The sequence below is a fragment of the Podarcis raffonei genome, chromosome 8 (genome assembly GCF_027172205.1).
Source record: "Podarcis raffonei isolate rPodRaf1 chromosome 8, rPodRaf1.pri, whole genome shotgun sequence".
Classification (NCBI taxonomy): Eukaryota; Metazoa; Chordata; class Lepidosauria; order Squamata; family Lacertidae; genus Podarcis; species Podarcis raffonei.
The window spans coordinates 8,892,637-8,913,582 of record NC_070609.1 but is presented as its reverse complement, the minus strand read 5'-3'; the positions used below and the strand labels follow the sequence as shown (position 1 = coordinate 8,913,582).

The following is a 20,946-nucleotide window of genomic DNA, read 5'->3' as shown; positions in this document are numbered from 1 at the left end:
GCAGCAGCGAGCTCCAGATGGCTGGAAAGCCAAACAGGATGTTGATGCTTGGGACTGTACCGTGGGAACAAAGGGACAGTCTAGTCATAGTACTGAGCACCAGATGTTAGCTCAGAGTGTCACATGACCTGTACTGGAAGTACAGGGGAAGAGTTTTTCTCTCTCTGCTGTTGGTGTTAAGAGAGTGCAGACACGTTTCTCTGTACTGCTGGAAAGACAGAAATAAAGGCATGTAAATACATTTCTGTCTGTCTCTCTCCCCTCCCTGGGGATGGCAGGGAAGAGGGGAGGAGTGGTGTGTTCTTCTCACGTTAGAGGAGGATCGCCGATTGAGATCTCGCCTGCTCTTGCCGGGAGTCGCAGACGGGGAGGTCAACAAGGAACTCAAGCCGGGTGCCTGGAGAGTGGCCAATTCCTCTGACTAGGCTTTATTCCTACACTGTTTAGGGAAGTTCTTAATGTTTGACATTTTATTGTGTTTTTAATACTTTGTTGGGAGCCACCCAGAGTGGCTGGGGAAACCCAGCCAGATGGGCGGGGTATAAATTTATTACTACTGTCATACCTCATGTTACGTTTGCTTCATGTTACATTTTTTCAGGTTGCGTCCCGCGGTGACCCGGAAGTACCGGAAAGGGTTACTTCCAGGTTTCGCCGCTTGCGCATGCGCAGTAGTGCTAAATTGTGCCACGCACCTGCAAAGATATTGCGCTTCAGGTTACTGGCTTTTCACGTTGCGAATGGGCCTCAGGAATGGATCCCATTCGCAACCAGAGGTACCACTGTATTATTATTATTATTTTCAGCCCAGCCATTGTGCCGCCAGACAACATTGGAGTCCTCCTGCTTATTCCGCTAAGGGGCTCCCTTAGGACGCATGCCCTAAAGTCCTGCCCTGATGGTGCCAAGGCAGCCCAGTACAGACAACGGAGAGCTTCTACTTACTGGGAATTTTAAAAAGAGCTCCGAGCCACGGCTTAAACAAGGGCTTAGCTCAGCAGCTCTGAGCACCTGCTTTCCACAAAGAAGGTCCCAGGTTCAAATCCCCAGCATCGCTAGTTAAGGCAGTCTATCTGAAACTCTGGACAGAGCCACTGCCAGTCAGCGTGGGCAGTACAGAGCTGGATGGACCCAGTGGTCTGATAAGGCAGTGTGGTGTAGTGGTTAGTGTCGCAGCAGGACCTGGAAGACGGGGGTTCCCAGTCGGCCACAAATCTCACTGGGTGACCTTGGGCCAGTCTTCCTCTCAGCCTAACCTACTTCACAGGGTTGTAGCGGTGAGGAGATGGAGAACCATCTATGCCAGCTTGAGTTCACTGGAGAAAAGGATGAGATGTGAAAGTAATAAATAAATGAAATAAATAGCATTCTGTTCCACTGATGGCCCGGGGAAGCCCACGAGCCTTGAAAGACATCAAGCAATTGCGGAGAGCTGTTACCAAGCTTGTTATCAGCCCCAGAACTCTCTTAACTGCAAGATGCACAATATTACTATAATTCTGTGTTTAATCTTTTTGGGGAAATTGCCTTACTTACGGAACAGACTTACTATGCCCCAGCTCAGCAAAATCCACAGGATTTATTGAAAAATGATCTTTATTAATTATTGGAATGAAAATTTGCGGGACAACATCCAACCTGTATCTGTTTTTCACAGCTAACCTATCTCAATACAGTCTACACTGAATGATGGGCCTTGGGCCTCATCCAGCTAAAAGACTCTTCTTATGTTATTTTTTTACCTTAAGGCGCCAAGTGCAAACTGGCAGTATTTTTTCAGTGTGTGTGAAACCCTAGGTAATTATGAAACTGCAACTGGAGGTTTCTGATTCTACAGAGTACTTATCCTAGCTATTACAGTGGTACCTCAGGTTACATATGCTTCAGCTTACAGACGCTTCAGGTTACAGACTCCGCTGACCCAGAAATAGTACCTCGGGTTAAGAACTTTGCTTCAGGATGAGAACAGAACTTGTGCTCTGGCAACAGGAGGCCCCATTAACTAAAGTGGTACCTCAGGTTAAGAACAGTTTCAGGTTAAGAACACACCTCCGGAATGAATTAAATACGTAACCAGAGGTACCACTGTAATCCTATGACTGTAATTAGTATTTCGATGTTACGTTGATTCAGGGATTAATTGATCAAAAACTGTTTGCTCAACTAAAAAGTTAACACAATCTTTGCCAAACATCGTGCTTTTTATTATTATTAATTTACTTACACAGACTCAAGATGGCAAACCCCACCTTACATATTTGCTGAATACAGTATCAGTGGGAAACCAATATAAAAATTGCAAGGAAGGCCAAACCCCGCCCCCCCAACCCTTGAAAATAAATGATGCATCAATGCTGAAAAGTCTTTATAAACATTCAGGCAAAAAGTTGTAATCATGTATACAATGAAGTTAATAGTCATGACTAATTTGGTTCATTACAAGAATTCCACCCTGAGTAGAATTTAGATGGCTACAAACTAATTACCTCCAGAATTGACCCACTGAAAGCCACTGCAAGACTATTTTAGGCTCATTAATTTCAATGGGTCTACACCAGGGGTTAGCAAACTTTTTCAGCAGGAGTCCACTGTCCCTCAGACCTTGTGGGAGGCCGGACTATATTTTTTTTGGGGGGGATGAACAAATTCCTATGCCCCACAAAAAACCCAGAGATGCATTTTAAATAAAAAGACACATTCTACTCATGTAAAAACATGCTGATTCCCGGACCATCTGCGGGCCAGATTTAGAAAGCAATTGGGCCGGATCTGGCCCCTGGGCCTTAGTTTGCCTACCCATAGTCTACACTAAGAGGGCTTACCCAAAGAAAAGTTATAGACCCATTGAAATTAGTAGACCTAAGTTAGCAGTGTCCATTACTTAAAATGGGCCTGATCCGAGTAGGTCGAACAATGGATACAACCTTATGAGCAGTTCCAATTATTTACTTCCAACTGTGAATCGCTTCCTGCGAAAACACCTCAACACCAAAACATTGATAAAAGATAAATACATGTGCAAAACAATTTTATAATAAATAAATAAATAAATAAATAAATAAATAAATAAATAAATATTTATTTATTTATTTATTTATTTATTTATTTATTTCTATCCCGCCTTCCCCAGCCGAAGCCGGGCTCAGGGTGGCTAAGAACAATAAAATAATACAACGTTCTAAAATCATTTCATTATAAAAGTAATTCAATAAATGAAACTGTTTGGTATATCGAAAGTCTTGGATTGTTTTGGGGAAAATTGAAGGTCTTTAATGGGTTCCGCAAACAGAAGGGAAGCCATGGCGCCTGTCTGATAATATAAGAGGAGTGATTTCCTAATAACCTCAGCACAGGCCTTCGAATCCTACATTGCGAGAAGATGATTTCCCCCGTATGTTTTTGATTCGCATGCATATTAAATCCGTTCAATAACCGATCAGAGTTGAGACTCCCACAATTCATGGGATTGAGGTTTGTTTCTTCTAGGGAGGGTGGCAGGCCTGCTACAAACGCAGCCCCACTTGTGTGGGTCTTGCCTGGCTGCACTTCCCTTACCCGACTTATCCAGTTCATTAGGGGGAGAGAAAAAAGTAAACCAAGCTTAACCTTGTTTCCCCACATCCGCTCCCCTGGCTGCCCCCCCACCCACCATCTCCCTCTTTTCTCCTTCGCCTTCCTCTCCCCGGCTCTGCCAGACGGTTTTCTGCTCGCCTCCTGGCTTCACCTTTGCAAGGTCTTCCTCCTCCGCGGGTGTCTCCTCCGCCCATCTGTCTCTGGGGGATCAAGGCAGATTAACATCCAATCTGCCTGTCTACTTTTCTGCTTTAAAACCTGCTGACAGGTTTGCAGATTAAATTTTCTGACCCACTCCCCCACCCCTTACCAACCCCCTTCCCCCCATCTTCCTTCGAAACCTTCCTGCCAGCAACAAGCTGTGGAACCCACCTTTTACGATATGATAATCTTTATTGTCATTGGCCCATACAGAACAACGAAATTGAAAAAAATCTACATCAGACATTCAAAAACCAACAAGCCTGCTATCCCAGCCTGGTTAACCCCCTAAAAACTCTGATACCCCATAACTGAATACAATATGCTCCCATAGAGACTACCTTACACTGCGTTTAAAACCAAAATCGTATTTGGATAGAAACTGTTTCTCAGTCTTTATAACCCTGTACCTTCTTCCAGAAGGCAGAAGCTGAAAGAGATCATTTCCGGGGTCCGCACTATCCTGCGCTATCTCTGCAGCTTTCTTATGGCACCTGGAAGCATAGATTTGATCCGAGGTGGAAAGAGTGCACCCAATTATTCTCTCCGCAGTCTTTACAACCCTGGACAGCATTGTTTTTTCCCTGACCGTGCAGCTCCCAAACCACACACACAGACCATAAGTTAATACAGTGGTACCTCGGGTTAAGTACTTAATTCGTTCCGGAGGTCTGTTCTTAACCTAAAACTGTTCTTAACCTGAAGCACCACTTTAGCTAATGGGGCCTCCCGCTGCCGCCACGCCGCCGGAGCACGATTTCTGTTCTCAACCTGAAGCAAAGTTCTTAACCTGAAGCACTATTTCTGGGTTAGTGGAGTGTGTAACCTGAAATGCATGTAACCTGAAGCGTATGTAACCCGAGGTACCACTGTACACTCTCAACAGTACAATGGTAAAATGCCATCAACAGGTCCTTTGAGAGATTATTTTTCCGGAGGATTCTTGCTTGGAAACTAGAGGCAAAACCCATCTCTTCCTAGCCCCAGGCCGCCTTAGTCTGGGCAAGCGGAGATTCCCCGCTTCCCAGAAATAAATCTGAATCCCGTGGACAAAGAGCCTTCCTCAAGTGTGTGCAAGTTGCAGTCTGTTGTGAGGGAACCTGACTTGTAGTTGCGTGTGAGCTCTTTTTAAAAAATCAGTCTAATAGCACCACTTTTTTTTTTGCCTGGCCCCTTCTGGGGGGCAGATGGAGGGCTTGTGTCTCCAGGTGTGTGAGGGTGCCAATAATGATGATGATGTTTGTAATAATAATAATAATAATAATAATAATAATAATAATAATACACACACAGTCTGTAGTCCGCTGGCAGTAGGAGTACAATAAGGGCATGTCTTTAAGTTAAAACCTTACATTAAAAACCTGACAGTACCAAATTATCGAAGGTTATACTCCAAAGCCAGACTAAACGTCTTTCCTTCTGCAGTGTTGGATGGCAGGTTGAGAGGAGTTCCCTACCAGGACAGACTTTGCTTGTGTGCTCAAGACATCGATTCTACAAAACATATTTTGCTGCACTGTGCGAAATATGAGCAAGCCAAGACTGAACTGATATTACCCTTGCTGGTACCTTTCCCGGGAAAATCACAGGCTCACTATGTCAGGTTCCTATTGGAAGACCGGACAAACTCTAGAACATACGCAGTGGCGAAGTTTTTATCGGTGGTTGCAAGAACCAATGATCCCCATCTTTAAGTCCGAACAAAATGCTTGTTTAACCTGGAGGTAGGCTGTCTGAATTGTGCATTGCTTTGTAAAGATTTGTTGGGTCTCTGGACCATAATAAATATTGATTGATTGATAATACTGTAATTCATAATTTGAAAAGACTCTGCATGTAGCTTGCAAGTTTCAGCCGGGCACGAGCTGGCAGCAAATTATAGCATAGACACGGGGTCATAAAAGTCATCTCCTATGTCCCTCTCCATAAAATATTTGAGGGGGCTGCCCCCCCTAGTTTATGGGCCTTGCCATTCAAATGATGTGTGTGAGCCGTGTTTTGTGATCAGTTATGCAGGCCGGGGCTTACCTGGGCCCACCCAATATTTTATTCAAGTTGGCACCCCTGCTCAGGGCGAAGTGGAGATTCTGCCCTCCTCTGCTGCTCTCTCCCAATTAACCTCCGTCTCCAGGGGCTGCCTCTGTTGCGTCCCCTAGGTCTCAGGTCTGGGCCCTGAAATCTCTGGATCTGGGATACTCCTGAGCTGTCAACCCTAACGAAAGACGGTGAGGGCTCTGGAAATCAAGTCCTCTCCAGAATGGTTGAAGAGGCTTCAAGAGCATCGCATCAGTAGAACCTTCTGGACCAGGTCAATGGCCCATCTCTTCCAGCATATTGTTCTCATAGTGGCCAGTCAGATGTCTGTGGGAAACCTGTACAGTGGTACCTCGGGCTAAGTACTTAATTTGTTCCGGAAGTCTGTTCTTAACCTGAAACTGTTCTTAACCTGAAGCACCACTTTAGCTAATGGGGCCTCCCGCTGCTGCTGTGCCGCCGCCGCACGATTTCTGTTCTCATCCTGAAGCAAAGTTCTTAACCCGAGGTAATATTTCTGGGTTAGCAGAGTCTGTAACCTGAAGCGTATGTAACCTGAAGCGTATGTAACCCAAGGTACCACTGTATTCCGAAGAATTTACTGCCTCTGACTTTCTGGCCCTTCCCTCTGCTACGTGGAAAGCAGCAACCACCCATTACTTCAGAAATCTTGAAAATACATCTCTTATTTACCCAGGCTCTCCCTGACCCATAAGACTGGGCCCTGTTTTATTTGTATTCCCTGAAACCTTTGCTTTCACGCTGCTGTTTTCTTGATTTTAAGCTGTGCTTTTGTTTTCACGGATCTCGTGTCCCATGCCGGTCTTGCTCAGAGTAGACCCATGGAAATTAACAACCATGCACAAAGTATTACTACAAAGCGGAGTTAATACATTGCAGCTGAGATTTTACCCTATCAGGAAAATGCTGCAGAAAACGCTCATAATAAAAGTACCGCTAGGAAGGGGCTTTAATGCATTAAAAGCTTCATTTGAACGCTCACCTCTTCCTAAGACTCTCACTGGATGCAACCTCCTTGTCCTGCCACCAGCCGGGACTTCTCCCCTCATGGAGCTACAATTCCCAAGAACAAACTACAATTCCCAGGATTATTAGGGGGAAGTCACGTGCTTTGATTGTGTGTTGGGTGGGCTTCAAGTGCATGGTGGGGCCCTGCAGATCTGAACCCCACTTGGCTGTGAAGCTTGCTGCTGGGCCTACTGTAGCCTTTTTAGCCTCGGGTGAGAAGAGCTTTGCGCCCGGGACAGGGAAAATGGGAGTCAACAGACACTCAAGGAATAGTTTCAGAGAAAAAGCTTTATTTCTACCATTCATGAACTGGTAGAAGGAGCAAGTGTGATAACTCACAAAAAGCATGCACGGGTTCACAGCCATTTGCACAGAGTATATATTCCACTTCCAGTTCCCTCCCCTTTCTCCTCCTCTTCAAGAGTCCTGCCCCATGTTGTTTCCTGAGCATGAACAGAAAGCTCCCGTCTTGAGACTCTTTTGGACTCTTCCCAGGAAAGGGGGTGAGAAGCCAAGGGGGTCGAGGAGCCTTGCGGTTCAGCATGTCCAAGATGTTGCAACTGAATGAGATAAAAGCCATAGACCAAATGGAGCAAACAGCACGCAGACCTAGTGGTGGGAGGAAAAAATCCTTAAATAAGAGACATGGGGGAATGATTAATGGACTTCAATGTCTGTACACTAATGCGCAAAGCATGGGAAATAAACAAGATGAGCTTGAGCTCTTGGTACAGCAAACTAAATATGACATAATAGGCATCACTGAAACCTGGTGGGATAAGTCCCACGATTGGAATGTAATAATGGAGGGATACAATCTATTTCAGAGAAACAGACCAGACAAGAAAGGAGGAGGAGTGGCGTTATATGTCAGGGATGTGTATACCTGTGAAGAGATCCAAGATTTAGAACCTCAAAGCCAAAGTGAGAGCATTTGGGTCAAAATTAAGGGAGAGAAGAATAACAGTGACCTCATTGTGGAGTTTACTATAGATCCCCAAGCCAAACGGAGGAAATAGATGATGCCTTCCTGGAACAGATGGCCAAGCATGCAAAAGGAAGGGAGATAGTAGTAATGGGGGACTTCAATTACCCGGATATTTGTTGGATGTCAAACTCAGCCAAGAGCATAAGGTCAAACAGATTCCTCACTGGCCTTGCAGACAACTTCATTGTCCAGAAAGTGGGAGAAGCAACAAGAGGAACAGCCATTTTAGATCTGGTCCTAACCAATGTTGATGACCTGGTTAGTGAGGTAGAAGTGGAAGGATCATTAGGCGTGAGTGATCATGCTCTTCTGAAGTTTACTATACAGCGGAAAGGAGCAGCCAAGCATACTAGGACTCAATTTCTTGACTTTAAGAAAGCCGACTTCATAAAACTTAGGGAAGTGCTGGGTGAGATCCCATGGACAGTAATACTAAAAGGAAAGGGAGTTCATGATGGCTGGGAGTTTGTTAAGAGGGAGATAGTAAAAGCACAACTTCAGGCAATACCAATGAGACGGAAACATGGAAGGTGCCTAAAGAAGCCAGGGTGGCTATCTAAAGAACTTTTAACTGAGTTAAGATTAAAAAAGGATGTGTACAAAAAATGGAAAAGGGGGGAAACCACCAAAGAGGAATTCAAACAAATAGCCAGCAGGTGTAGACACAAAGTCAGAAAAGCTAAAGCACAGAATGAACTCAGGCTTGCTAGAGAGGTTAAAAGCAACAAAAAATGCTTTTATGGGTATGTTCGTAGCAAAAGGAAGAACAAAGAAACAGTGGGGTCACTCAGAGGAGAAGATGGTGAAATGCAAACAGGGGACACAGAAAGGGCTGAACTCCTCAATGCCTTCTTTGCCTCAGTCTTCTCCGATACAGAAAACAATGCCCGACCTGAAGAATTTGGAGCAAATGATTCAGCAGAGGAAACACAGCCCAGAATAACTAAGGAGATAGTACAAGAATACTTGGCTAGTTTAGATGTATTCAAGTCTCCAGGGCCAGATGAACTGCATCCAAGAGTATTAAAAGAACTGGCAGATGTGATTTCAGAACCACTGGCAGTCATCTTTGAGAATTCCTGGAGAACAGGCGAAGTCCCGGCAGACTGGAGGAGGGCAAATGTTGTCCCTATTTTCAAAAAGGGGAAAAGAGAGGACCCAAATAATTACCGCCCAGTCAGTCTGACATCAATACCAGGGAAGATTCTGGAGCAGATCATTAAGCAAACAGTCTGTGAGCACCTAGAAAGGAATGCTGTGATCACCAATAGTCAGGATGGATTTCTGAAAAATAAGTCATGTCAGACTAACCTGATCTCGTTTTTTGACAGAATTACAAGCCTGGTAGATGAAGGGAACGCAGTGGATGTAGCCTACCTTGATTTCAGCAAGGCATTTGACAAGGTGCCCCATGATATTCTTGTAAAGAAGCTGGTAAAAGGCGGTCTTGACTATGCTACCACTCAGTGGATTTGTAACTGGCTGACTGACCGAACCCAAAGGGTGCTCATCAATGGTTCCTCTTCATCCTGGAGAAGAGTGACTACTGGGGTGCCACAGGGTTCTGTCTTGGGCCCGGTCTTATTCAACATCTTTATCAACGACTTGGATGATGGACTCAAGGGCATCCTGATCAAATTTGCAGATGACACCAAACTGGGACGGGTGGCTAACACCCCAGAGGACAGGATCACACTTCAAAACGACCTTGACAGATTAGAGAACTGGGCCAAAACAAACAAGATGAATTTTAACAGGGAGAAATGTAAAGTATTGCACTTGGGCAAAAAAAATGAGAGGCACAAATACAAGATGGGTGACACCTGGCTTGAGAGCAGTACATGTGAAAAGGATCTAGGAGTCTTGGTTGACCACAAACTTGACATGAGCCAACAGTGTGACGTGGCAGCTAAAAAAGCCAATGCAATTCTGGGCTGCATCAATAGGAGTATAGCATCTAGATCAAGGGAAGTAATAGTGCCACTGTATTCTGCTCTGGTCAGACCTCACCTGGAGTACTGTGTCCAGTTCTGGGCACCACAGTTCAAGAAGGACACTGACAAACTGGAACGTGTCCAGAGGAGGGCAACCAAAATGGTCAAAGGCCTGGAAACGATGCCTTATGAGGAACGGCTAAGGGAGCTGGGCATGTTTAGCCTGGAGAAGAGGAGGTTAAGGGGTGATATGATAGCCATGTTCAAATATATAAAAGGATGTCATATAGAGGAGGGAGAAAGGTTGTTTTCTGCTGCTCCAGAGAAGCGGACACGGAGCAATGGATCCAAACTAGAAGAAAGAAGATTCCACCTAAACATTAGGAAGAACTTCCTGACAGTAAGAGCTGTTTGACAGTGGAATTTGCTGCCAAGGAGTGTGATGGAGTCTCCTTCTTTGGAGGTCTTTAAGCAAAGGCTTGACAACCATATGGCAGGAGTGCTCTGATGGTGTTTCCTGCTTGGCAGGGGGTTGGACTCGATGGCCCTTGTGGTCTCTTCCAACTCTATGATTCTATGATTCTATGAAAAGTCAGTTCTCAGGCTTGCTCTGACAGAGTCTATTCATAAGCTTTTTGAAGCCTTCTCGTACTGATAAAAGTAACATGTTGCCTTTGCCACAGCATCTTGTGAGAAAACAGGAAAACTTTAGCTGTGGATTTTTAGAAGACAGAAAAGCAATTTTGGACAGTTTTGAGGCCTGGGGTGATTATTGAGGGGTGTGTGATTTCGGTCCTAGGTGGGGTCACCTGTCCTCACCTCCTTCGCTACCTCACAGGGTTGTTCTGGGGATTAAATGAGGAGCGAGGAAACTATGTAGGCCCCCTTGAGTTCCTTGGATGAAAAGGTGGGCTATAAAAACAATAAATAACAAAGAAATAAAACAGGTTTTGAAATATTTGACAGGGAACGGCATTCATGTGATCCAGGTGGCCCCCAAACCTCTCAATTTGGAACTCAACCTACTTCTTACAGAATGGTTTGGTGTGTGTGTTATTGTTTGTTTTGTTTTGCTCCCGTTTGGCAACAGGCACATTTATTTCAGCTAGTTTAATGTATATTAATTGGTAGAGGGGGGCAGGGGAATCTATTTCCTTTAACCGTTAAATCTGCCCTAGAACATTTCAAATCCATTAGGGCCGTAATCCCCGCCGTGATGTAAGTGCCCATGTGACCTGGCCCCTTTTGTTTCCTGGAAACAGAAGTGTGTTGGCAGGGCGCTCAGTATTTTGCAGTAGGACTTAGTGGGCTGGCGATCTGGCAAGAGATGCGATTGCATAGACCTTTTGACTACAACAATAAGTCTTCTCTCCTGCTCAGCTCAGCTCACAAGGGTGTTCCAGGTGTGTGAGAGAAAGGGGGCTTTTGTACCTGTCCTAGCCAGGTAGAAGGACTTCATCTTTTCTCCCACCTGTGCTGCCACTTCTGTGGGAATTCATCCAGTGATTTTGTTTTTATGTTTTTAGGTTGCCAACATTTTTTCCTGCCCCTGCTCCTCTGCATTTAACAGCAGCCTAGCAGCGGAGTCATTTCGCCAGGGAATCTTTTCCTCTGGGTGAGGAAATCGTGACCCAACAAAGGGAATTTTGATAAGTTCAGCTTTGTATGTAGGAATGTGAATAAACTCCTCAATAGCACTTTCAATCCATTAATGGTAAAGAGCAATGTTTTTAAAGGCTGCGCCTTTTGAATTTCAAGCGGAGATTGATGCTGTAAGCGTACAGCTTGAAATGTCAATATCAGAGAGAGAGAGCCATACACAGAGAGATTATATTTTATATCTTTCCTGCCACACACACCCCTGCTTAAAAAATAAGTGCAGGGGGAGGTCAGGGTTGCGTTTGAATTGTATTGCAATTTTGCATGCCAATTTAGCATCTCAATCTTTGAAAGGCAGGTTTTTCACAAACCGAAAACGCCAAACAGTTGTGTTCCGCAAAACAATTTGCTTTGCTCAGCCATAATGACTGAAGCTATGGACGCCTCCCTGCACCGCTTTGGATTTGGCCATCTGAGGTCAGGGGACAAGCAGAAACAAGAATGGTAAAATGATTAAGAGGAGCCAAATTTCTCTCCGTCTGACTGCTCTTAAAGGGCCAGGTTATTGGGTGCAATTGGAGAGTAAACAATTTGAGATTGAAAAGAGTGTGTGCTGCTTTCTGCTTTGGCATACTGGACCACTCAGACAGATCTAAAGAAATACTAGATTTCAAATTTTTTAAAATGGGGAATCTGGCATTGTGTAACCCCCCCCCCATCCCTAGGTATAACCTGAAACCTGGACAGAACCTGGGTGACCTTAATTGATTAAGAGTCCAAACATCTTCTGGAAACTGCAGTGTGTAGTCAGGTCTTCACAATATCTTTTTAAGCAACCACCATCGCTGACGTTTTAAATTATCATATTCATATATATATATATATATATATATATATATATAGTGGTACCTCAGGTTACATACGCTTCAGGTTACAGACTCCGCTAACCCAGAAATAGTGCTTCAGGTTAAGAACTTTGCTTCAGGATGAGAACAGAAATGGTGCAGCGGCGGCGCAGTGGCAGCAGGAGGCCCCATTAGCTAAAGTGGTGCTTCAGGTTAAGAACAGTTTCAGGTTAAGAACGGACCTCCAGAACAAATTAAGTTCTTAACCCGAGGTACTACTGTATTTGTAGACTGAGCTCCTTGTGTTTTTCATGCTGTAAGCCGCCTTGATGAATTTTCAAATAATCATGAAGCTGCTTGAATTCCACAGAGCTTGCTCCCATCTAAGTGGGTTTAGGTTTGTGGTCTCCTCTTCCCACGCTCCATTTTAAGATTGAGACAAATAAAGTATTTCTCTCCCCCTGCTCCCCCACCCCAATTTCTTTCTTTGCTTAACACCCACCCTTAGAAAATAAATTTCTATAATATTTTGTGACATTTTGTTTGGCCTAAAAAAGAAGCTGCCCTCGTCTGGAGTCAACATCGTCCTGGTTTGCATGTGTGAATAAGGGACAGAGAAACTCTGTTCTTCCGTGACATGTAAACCCAACAGGGCTAACTGCCGGCTCATTAAGGCCGTTAGGAAAAATAATCTAGGTGCACTCTTTAAAACGGCAACATGCCGTGACTGAGATCACAGCATAATCGCTACAGATCTTTTCGACTATCTTCTGTTTTTAAAGAAAGTGATTCTCTTTGCGTGTCAAGTGAGGGAATCGTGAAAGGTCACCTGGTAATTAATTACAATATCAACGTTTTTATTGTTACCGTTATTATTAGGATCTTCCCAGAGTCTGCAGATGATAAACTACCACTCAAGATTTTATATGTGCGTAGAGTTTAAAATTCTATTACTGTTTGTTTTTAATGATTGTATGTTTCCTGTGGTTCTTATTCTTATCTGTAAACCGCCTTGAGTCCTGCTAGGCGGGGCATAAAATTATGATGATGATGATGAATAGATGTTTATGGGAGCAAGAAGCCAGAAGTACAATACTAACATCTGCACCGCCTCTTTCACTGTATTTTCCTCGGGGCAGAGACCTGTAATTTCAACTGATTCTCCTCAGTAAAGCACCTCATGTGCTGATGCCATAGAAGCCCATCATAAAAATAACTCCAGAGATACCAACTCAAAACATGATTTTCACCGGAAATGGTTCGCACGAAGGTTACGAGAAACCGCAGCGACGTCTGCGCAGTTGCTTCCGCCCAACTTTGCACGAGGAGCATTTAGGCCAAGGGGCCGCTTCAGTCTTCCCCGTGGTCCTCCAACTACCTTTCCCGTTTTAAGCACCGCCTTCCCCTCGGCGCACGCTCCCAAGTCCTGTTTAATTAAAGGAGGTTACCCAGGGCGACTCGGCTGGCAGCGCCACCCTGGGCAGCTGTCACCCAGCATCGAAGAACCAATTTGTCATCCTTAGTGGGTCCCATAATCCCTTCTAATTCAGTTACCAATCTGCGCAGTGGGGGGGGGGGAATGGAGGGAGGGAGGGCGAGAGCAGCGGCCTTAAGAGGATTGGGGCATTTGCTAAATTAGATAAGCAAAAATAACAAATGGCAAGTGCGCGCTGGGGTCGGTTACAGAGTCCGGACGACAGGAAGACTTTCTGGAAAGCTGGGGCATCGCACACCCAAGCCAGATAAGAGCACCCAGCATCCGAAATTGGAAGCTCGTGTAAAGGGAACCCGGATGGAGAAAGAAGCTGCACCCTCATTTTTCTGGAATGGCCTTTTTTTAAAGAAAAAGAGAGCTGCGTTGACAAAATATAGCTCTGCTGGTGGTGACATTAGTCTCCATTATTCATTTCAGCCGGCCTTCTTCATAACTGCTGCTGGCACTGCTGCCGGCATCACAGAACACAGAAAATGGGAATAGCTGAATGCACAGAAAAGTACGCATTTCCTAAAAAAAAAGAGACACAAAACTTTTTGATTCCCAAGTACGCTAAAGCTATCCAGCAGGCATGATCCTATCCAAGAGGCTCTGACTAATATACAGTGGTACCTCGGGTTACATACGCTTCAGGTTACATACTCCACTAACCCAGAAATAGTACCTTGGGTTAAGAACTTTGCTTCAGGATGAGAACAGAAATCGTGCTCCGGTGGCGCGGCAGCAGCGGGAGGCCCCATTAGCTAAAGTGGTGCTTCAGGTTAAGAACAGTTTCAGGTTAAGAACGGACCTCCAGAATGAATTAAGTACTTAACCCGAGGTACCACTGTACACATAAAATCATAGTTGCAAGGCATCTAGCACAACCCCCCACAATACAGGAATCTTTTTGCTCAACGTGGGACTCGAATCCATAACCTTGAGATTAATAGTCTTTTAAAAAACCCATTATGTTTTTATGATAGAATGGGAGTTGCCCTTGGTGGCCTATAATTTTTTTAAAAAAGAGAATAGGAAGTGGCTTGAGACAGGATCCGTTCTAATGGTGTTAACTCGGCCTGGAGCAACGTTCCTCAACCAGGTGCTCTCCAGATGTGTTGCATTACCAAGCCGCAGCTTGAAACATCTGGAGCAGGGGTCAGCAAACTTTTTCAGCAGGGGGCTAATCCACTGTCCCTCAGACCTTGTGGGGGGAGCCGGACTGTATTTTGAAAAAATAATCATGAATGAATTCCTATGCCCCACAAATAACCTAGAGATGCATTTTAAATAAAAGCACACATTCTACTCATGCAAAAACACGCTGATTCCTGGACCGTCCACAGGCTGGATTTAGAAGGCGATTGGGCCGGATCCGGCCCCTGGGCCTTAGTTTGCCTACCCTTGATCTGGAGGAACCCAGGCTGGGGACTGACCCCTTTTGTTAGAGATTGGAAGGTGATTTGAAAGAGAGTTGGCTGCTCCGGCAAACAGGTTTGGCAGGTTTCAGATGCTTTAAAAACCCTTTGGATCAGACATAAATTACTGATTGTGTGCCTGCACCATGAGAGGCAAAGCCTCTCTCTCACGCAACTTTTAAAACTCTCTTTAAAAACTATTGCTTATCTACTCCAGCTACCATCTTTTGCTCCACTGTCAACTTTGGTCAAAACACATTTTGCAGCTTGTAAAATTCAAAACCAGACACAGAAATCGGAGGTGTGTTTAGACTCCCAACAGCCATGCCACTTCCAGAGTGCTTTCAGCTCTCTGGGAAAAACAAAAACCTGCCTCCAGCCTCAAATTCTGCACCGAAATTCTGTGTTCAAAACTGCGTACGCAGAGAGACCTGGGAGGATGCTTCTTCGTTAACGAACATTTCCTTTGGTTCTGTTAAGTATCATTTTACTGGCTGCCATGAAGGAATGAACAGGTGCTTTTTCTCAGAACAATGCAACGTGGAGGTTGGGTGCCAATAAATTCCTGGAGATGGAAGCACGCCACTCAAAATCATCAGAATTATCTCCAAAACTGCAGCTTTTTTAAAAAAGGAAAGGTTCTATTTTTGTTCTGCAAACTATTCTGAAATGCATTTAACAAGAAATTCTCCTTCAAGCTCTTCCTCCCCCAAAGATATATTAGATAGACAAAAAAAAAATGTATGGGAATATAGATAGGGTAGAATCTATTAACCTAATTTTCTGGCATGCCATTTCCAAACATTTGCAGAAGCTGTTTGATTTTTAAAGTCTTCTAGGACTCCTGTCTCCATCCTGGATTCTACCACACTAAATCTTCAATTCTAGCCTGCTGACCCCAGCAATCACCCTAATTTCGCAGAATTGATTGTTTTAAGTAGCAGCTGAAATCATCAAAACAAAAATCACACAGAGCCACTGTTCCTTTTCACCTATTTTGTTTTTTTTAACATTTTAATATTTTATATTTTTTTAAAACCACCAACAATCTTTTTTTGTTTTGTTTTGGTAACTGTACAGGAAATTGCTCATCACAAACTAAGTAATAAATAGAGAAAACCACTGACAGAACAACTTCCATGGGAATGCTTCTCATCTACAGCAAGAGGATGTCGTCGTTTCTTTTTTTAAAAAAAGAGAAGGAAGAAGGTATTACAGCTAAGAAACCTAGACTAAAAAAATGTTGAATATCATTTACAAAATAGAACTTTCTAAAATTTAAAAACCCATTGCAATTTTTGTTTTTAAGGGAAGGGGAGTAATCATATTATTTACAAATGCTTATTGAACTGTTTAAACACTTTATTTTCCCACCCCACCCCAGATGAAATCAGATGCTGGAAAAGTTAAGCCTCACCCCACATTTCTCATCTAGTTAAAATTTATCCTGCGTTAACTATTTCATGTTGTACAGGATATAAAAGATTGAGCACTGAAAGGAATTTTGGTGTTATCCAAAATACCAAAGAATCAAACAAAATTCACTGAGGCAATATATATACACCCACAGGTCGGTAGTAGACTATTTTTGTTCACATCCAGAAGGTCCCAGATTCAAATCCTGGGTGTCCAGGGACAGGAAAGATTTAAAACTCTCCCAGAAGGCCTAGTTATTAGCCATTTGCCCTGATTAGCAAATCACACACAAAGCTTATGCGGAGCTTTAACTAGGCCTGGTCTTTATTGTTCTGATCTGTTTGTGGGGATGGTTACGAGACATGGAGCAGAAATCCCGATTTGCCTGCGGGGGTTTTGCATTAAATCATTTTCACCCCTCCAGTGCACTTTCCTAACTACAAAAATAATAATCTGTTTTTGTAAAATGCAGAGATGAGCTAGGATGAGGAAGCAGAGCAGCAGCAACAGCCATTATTATTATTAATAATAATAATAATTTACAAACCGCTTAATCACAAACGTCTCTAAGCGGTGTACCCAAAAACCCTCGATGAACGTAAAAATCAGAAGTCAGTTAAAACTCTCCTGGAATTTTTATTTTAAAAAAAGTTTTGGGGAAGTTCAAGAGGGAGGGGACCTGTCTGACATCAACTGGAAAAAAGTTCCATAAAACTGGGCCATTACATTACAGAACGCATGGCTTTTCCTAGGTTGTCGGGAACAAACTAGGTGAGGTCCTATGGGATTTACGGCAGAGGCAGTGCCGTACGTTTAAGCTGTTTGCTTTCTATTGGTGAATCTGCTACCCACCTCCCTTGACTTTATGTTTGGGGAAGTCCCATGAGGCTAGATCTCAGTCTAACCAGAAAGGGAGATGTCCTTCTCTCTGTGATGGACACGGCATCCCCTTAAGTAGAGTAGGCTCAAGTGTGGATGGAAAGGGAGTCGTTCCCAAGCTTTCTCCACAACCAGAGGGACTAGAAACTTGCCTTTGTGTAAGAGGAGATCCTGGGAACATTACCAAGCACCATCAACATATCTTCCTCTGCTACCCGTATGCAAGCTTTTAAAATATTAATCAGCTGTCACCTGATTAAAGAAATTCTAGACAAAGTGTTTTTGTCAACAAATTGATTTGTTGACCAAATTTCAGTAGTTCTGAAGCAAAAAAGCACACCTAGCTTTGTAGGTGATGTTCATGTGTCAGTTGGGTACAACAGTTGGGTAAACTGTTTGCTATTATTGTTATTATAATTGTTGTTGTTATTGGTTTCTATTCCAATTATTGGTTTGTTTGTTGCTTGTATAGGATATTTTGGTTTTTTAAAATGTTTGAATGTTGTTTTTATACATGCTTTTATACATGTTGTAAGCCGCCCAGAGTGGCTGGGGAAACCCAGCCAGAGGGGTGGGATATAAATTTAAAAATCATGATTTATTATTATCATCTGAGAAGAGACATTCCCTCTTCCAGTGTGTAAGTGGGAGGAGAGAGGCCTCTTCTAAGATACCCATTGTTCTCTGCAGCTTTTATAATTCATTGAATTAAAAGTATTTTTTTAAAATACTAGAGCACTTTTTTTAGTTTATCAAAAGTTGTTTTTTTAAAAAAATATCTATTGAGCTACCTGATTGATTACTTTTGACTAGACATGCATAGGAATGTGAAGTGAGCAATACTGTCTGCAATGGGAGGGTCAGAGGTTAATGAGGAGTCCCAAAAGCAGAAACGGGGGGGGGGGGGGGAGGTTTCAGATGCCTGATGTTGGTATACTCTCACCATAAATCACAGAGCATGGGAAAAGAAGAAGAAGCAGAGCCGGCCCTACCATGAGACAGAATGCAGCAGCTGACTCAGGCAGCCAGTGCTAAGGGGTGGGGAGTAGATAAAGCCGCAGGTGTTTTTAGGGCTGTCCTGCAGGCTGAGCCTGCCGCTCTCAAGCGCAGGGGAGCCAGTCGCCAGTGTCGAAGCAAGATTTGACTGCCGGTCTGCTTGGCTTTTGTACGTGGAAATTGGACGAGAGGCACCAGCTTCTCCTGTGTCCTCAGGTGGCAAAATGTCTTGAACTGGCTCTGAAAACAACGAAACAATCAAAAAAACCCAAACCAGAGTGCTGGCTTGCTGGTGTCGACTTGAGCTTGCACTACACTTCAGGCAGGAGCGAACGGGCTGCAATAAAACCTCTTGATGATCAGGGATAAGGAGCATGTGCTTAAGTCAATGGTGCTGGAATTGCTCGCTTCCATTAGGAAAAAGGATGGACCAAACTATGAGCTGATGCTTGCCCCTGTTTCTGCTAACCCAGTCTGTTGTCGTCGTTAAAAGATCATTTGAGAAAGAGAAAGCAACCTGGCTTCTAAAAACTTCTTGAAAACTTTTGCCTCTGCCGTGGCAGCTCTAACACGCCCGATGAAAACTCCAACCACCTCTGATCTTCTGGTGTTGCTTCCAGTCTCAGTCTACTTCCAGGAGAGAGGTTCCAAATGCCGCCCCAGTTGTCGCGAGGGTTTCATGAGCTGACAAGTCACTGAGTCCAGGCCAAGAATCCGAAGGAATGACACGTCCAAGGCCCGGGCGTGTGAAACGAAGGCTGTACACGAGTTCCTAACATCCGCAAGGATCTGCCTCGTTGCCGGATGAGGGCGTTTCCGAAAACAGCGCAGAAAAACAAAGCAATGCTACAGTACGTGCAATGCTGGCGAGGAGAAGAACGCCTCGTCTTAAAGAAAGAAGAAGGGGGGAGACGGGGAGAGGAGAAGCAGCCAGGGGTCTCAATGTCAAGCTTGGACAGAAGAGGTTGTCCCAGGACGCTCTGCAAAGGAAGGATGGAGATTCTTTCACAAGACCTGGAACTTCCAGGAGCTCTGATCTTTGTAATCCAAGCAGTCGGTGGCGTTGAAGTTGAGCTTCCAGGAGGCGGCCTGGTCCTTGTAGTCTAGGCAATCCACGGAGCTGAACCCCAGGCCGGCTGTGCCGTAGCCCTGGCTGGAGAGGGAGGCCGGCGACTGGCTCAGGTGGCTGCCCATGGTTGGGGTGGTGATGGGGCTCAGTGCCGCCCCCGGCGCGGAGAGCTGCGGGTGCATGGGAGACAGGTAGGAGCTGCAGTCAAGGCCGCTGAAATAGGAGGTAGAACCGGCGTAGGTCTGCGTGTAGCCGGGAGCCTGCGTGTAAGTCATGGGGTAGGCAGTGGAGCGCTGCATGCAGGGGGTGGTGGAGGAGGAAAGGGGGTCCGGGATTGGGGAGATAGAAGCCGGGCTCCAGATGGAGACAGTGGCGCTCGCGCTGGAGCTGGGCGTCACCGAGGTGCCAGCCGGCGGAGGGCTGTACTGCCCGTTGGTGCTGGTCTCCGAGCTGGTCTCCCGGGCTGGAGAGGTCTTCTTCTTGGCAGGCCGGGCTTTGGCTTGCCCGCTGCTCTGCTGCTGCTGCTGGCGGCACTTGGCTCGGCGGTTCTTGAACCACACCTGCGGGGAAGGAAGGCAAGAAAGGATGAGCTTCGAGGGGAAGGCTTGGGGAGGAACCAAAAGGAAGGGCCAGCGTTTCCCCGGGAACCGTTTCAACGGAACACGAGGCGGAGGATTCAGAAGTTCATAGGAGGAGCCCAACCTGGTAACTTTGGAGAAGTTTATAAACGCGAGAAACGGTTCCAGGAAATTGGGTGTGGGGAGCTTGTTTTTGGCCTTGTTTTTGCTGGCACTGTTGGGGCTGATGGGAGTTGTCGTTTGGCAACATCCGGAGGGCCAAATGTCAACACCTTTGGCACATCCTGTCTGTGTTTCAATTTAATAATAATAATAATAATAATAATAATAATAATAATAATAATAATAATAATTTTTATTTATACCCCGCCCTCCCTGGCCAGAGCCGGGCTCAGGGCGGCTAACACCAGTAACATTACAATAGAAACATAATAGGAGGAAAAAACAAAACAACCCCCCCAATTTAAAATACAGGTTAAAATGCAATTTAAAATGCAGCCTCATTTTAAAAGTCAAAACCATACGGGGAGGAAGGGTCAGACTGAGTCCAAACCAAAGGCCTGGTGGAACAGCTCTGTCTTGCAGGCCCTGTGGAAAGATGTCAAGTCCCGCAGGGCCCTAGTCTCTTGTGACAGAGCGTTCCACCAAGTCGGGGCCAGTACTGAAAAGGCCCTGGCCCTAGTTGAGACCAATCTAACCACCTTGCGACTTGGGACCTCCAAGGTGTTGTCATTTGTGGACCTTAAGGTCCTCCACAGGGCATAACAGGAGAGGCGGTCCTGTAGGTCCTCTGCTATAACAGGAAGTTTACTGCAACCCAGTGATGGGTTTTTATAATATAGGGCTGCCAGGTGTCTGGAATTTCCCAATTTTTGGGAGATTTTGCAGTAGAAAAAGCTCAGTAACTTTTGTG

At 44.8% G+C, this 20,946-nt stretch overlaps 1 protein-coding gene across 2 annotated transcripts in view; it reads right to left on the bottom strand.

Annotated features, from left to right (window-relative positions):
* Nucleotides 1–16,085: 16,085 nt before the first annotated feature.
* Nucleotides 16,086–20,946, bottom strand: part of LOC128418268 (homeobox protein otx5) — a 56,656-nt gene continuing 51,795 nt past the window's right edge. For both annotated transcript variants that reach the window (XM_053397784.1, XM_053397783.1), the window contains exon 5: nt 16,086–20,015. In XM_053397784.1, the coding sequence (XP_053253759.1) occupies nt 19,392–20,015 (624 nt within the window). In that variant the 3' untranslated portion in view covers nt 16,086–19,391. The remainder of the gene's footprint in view (nt 20,016–20,946) is intronic.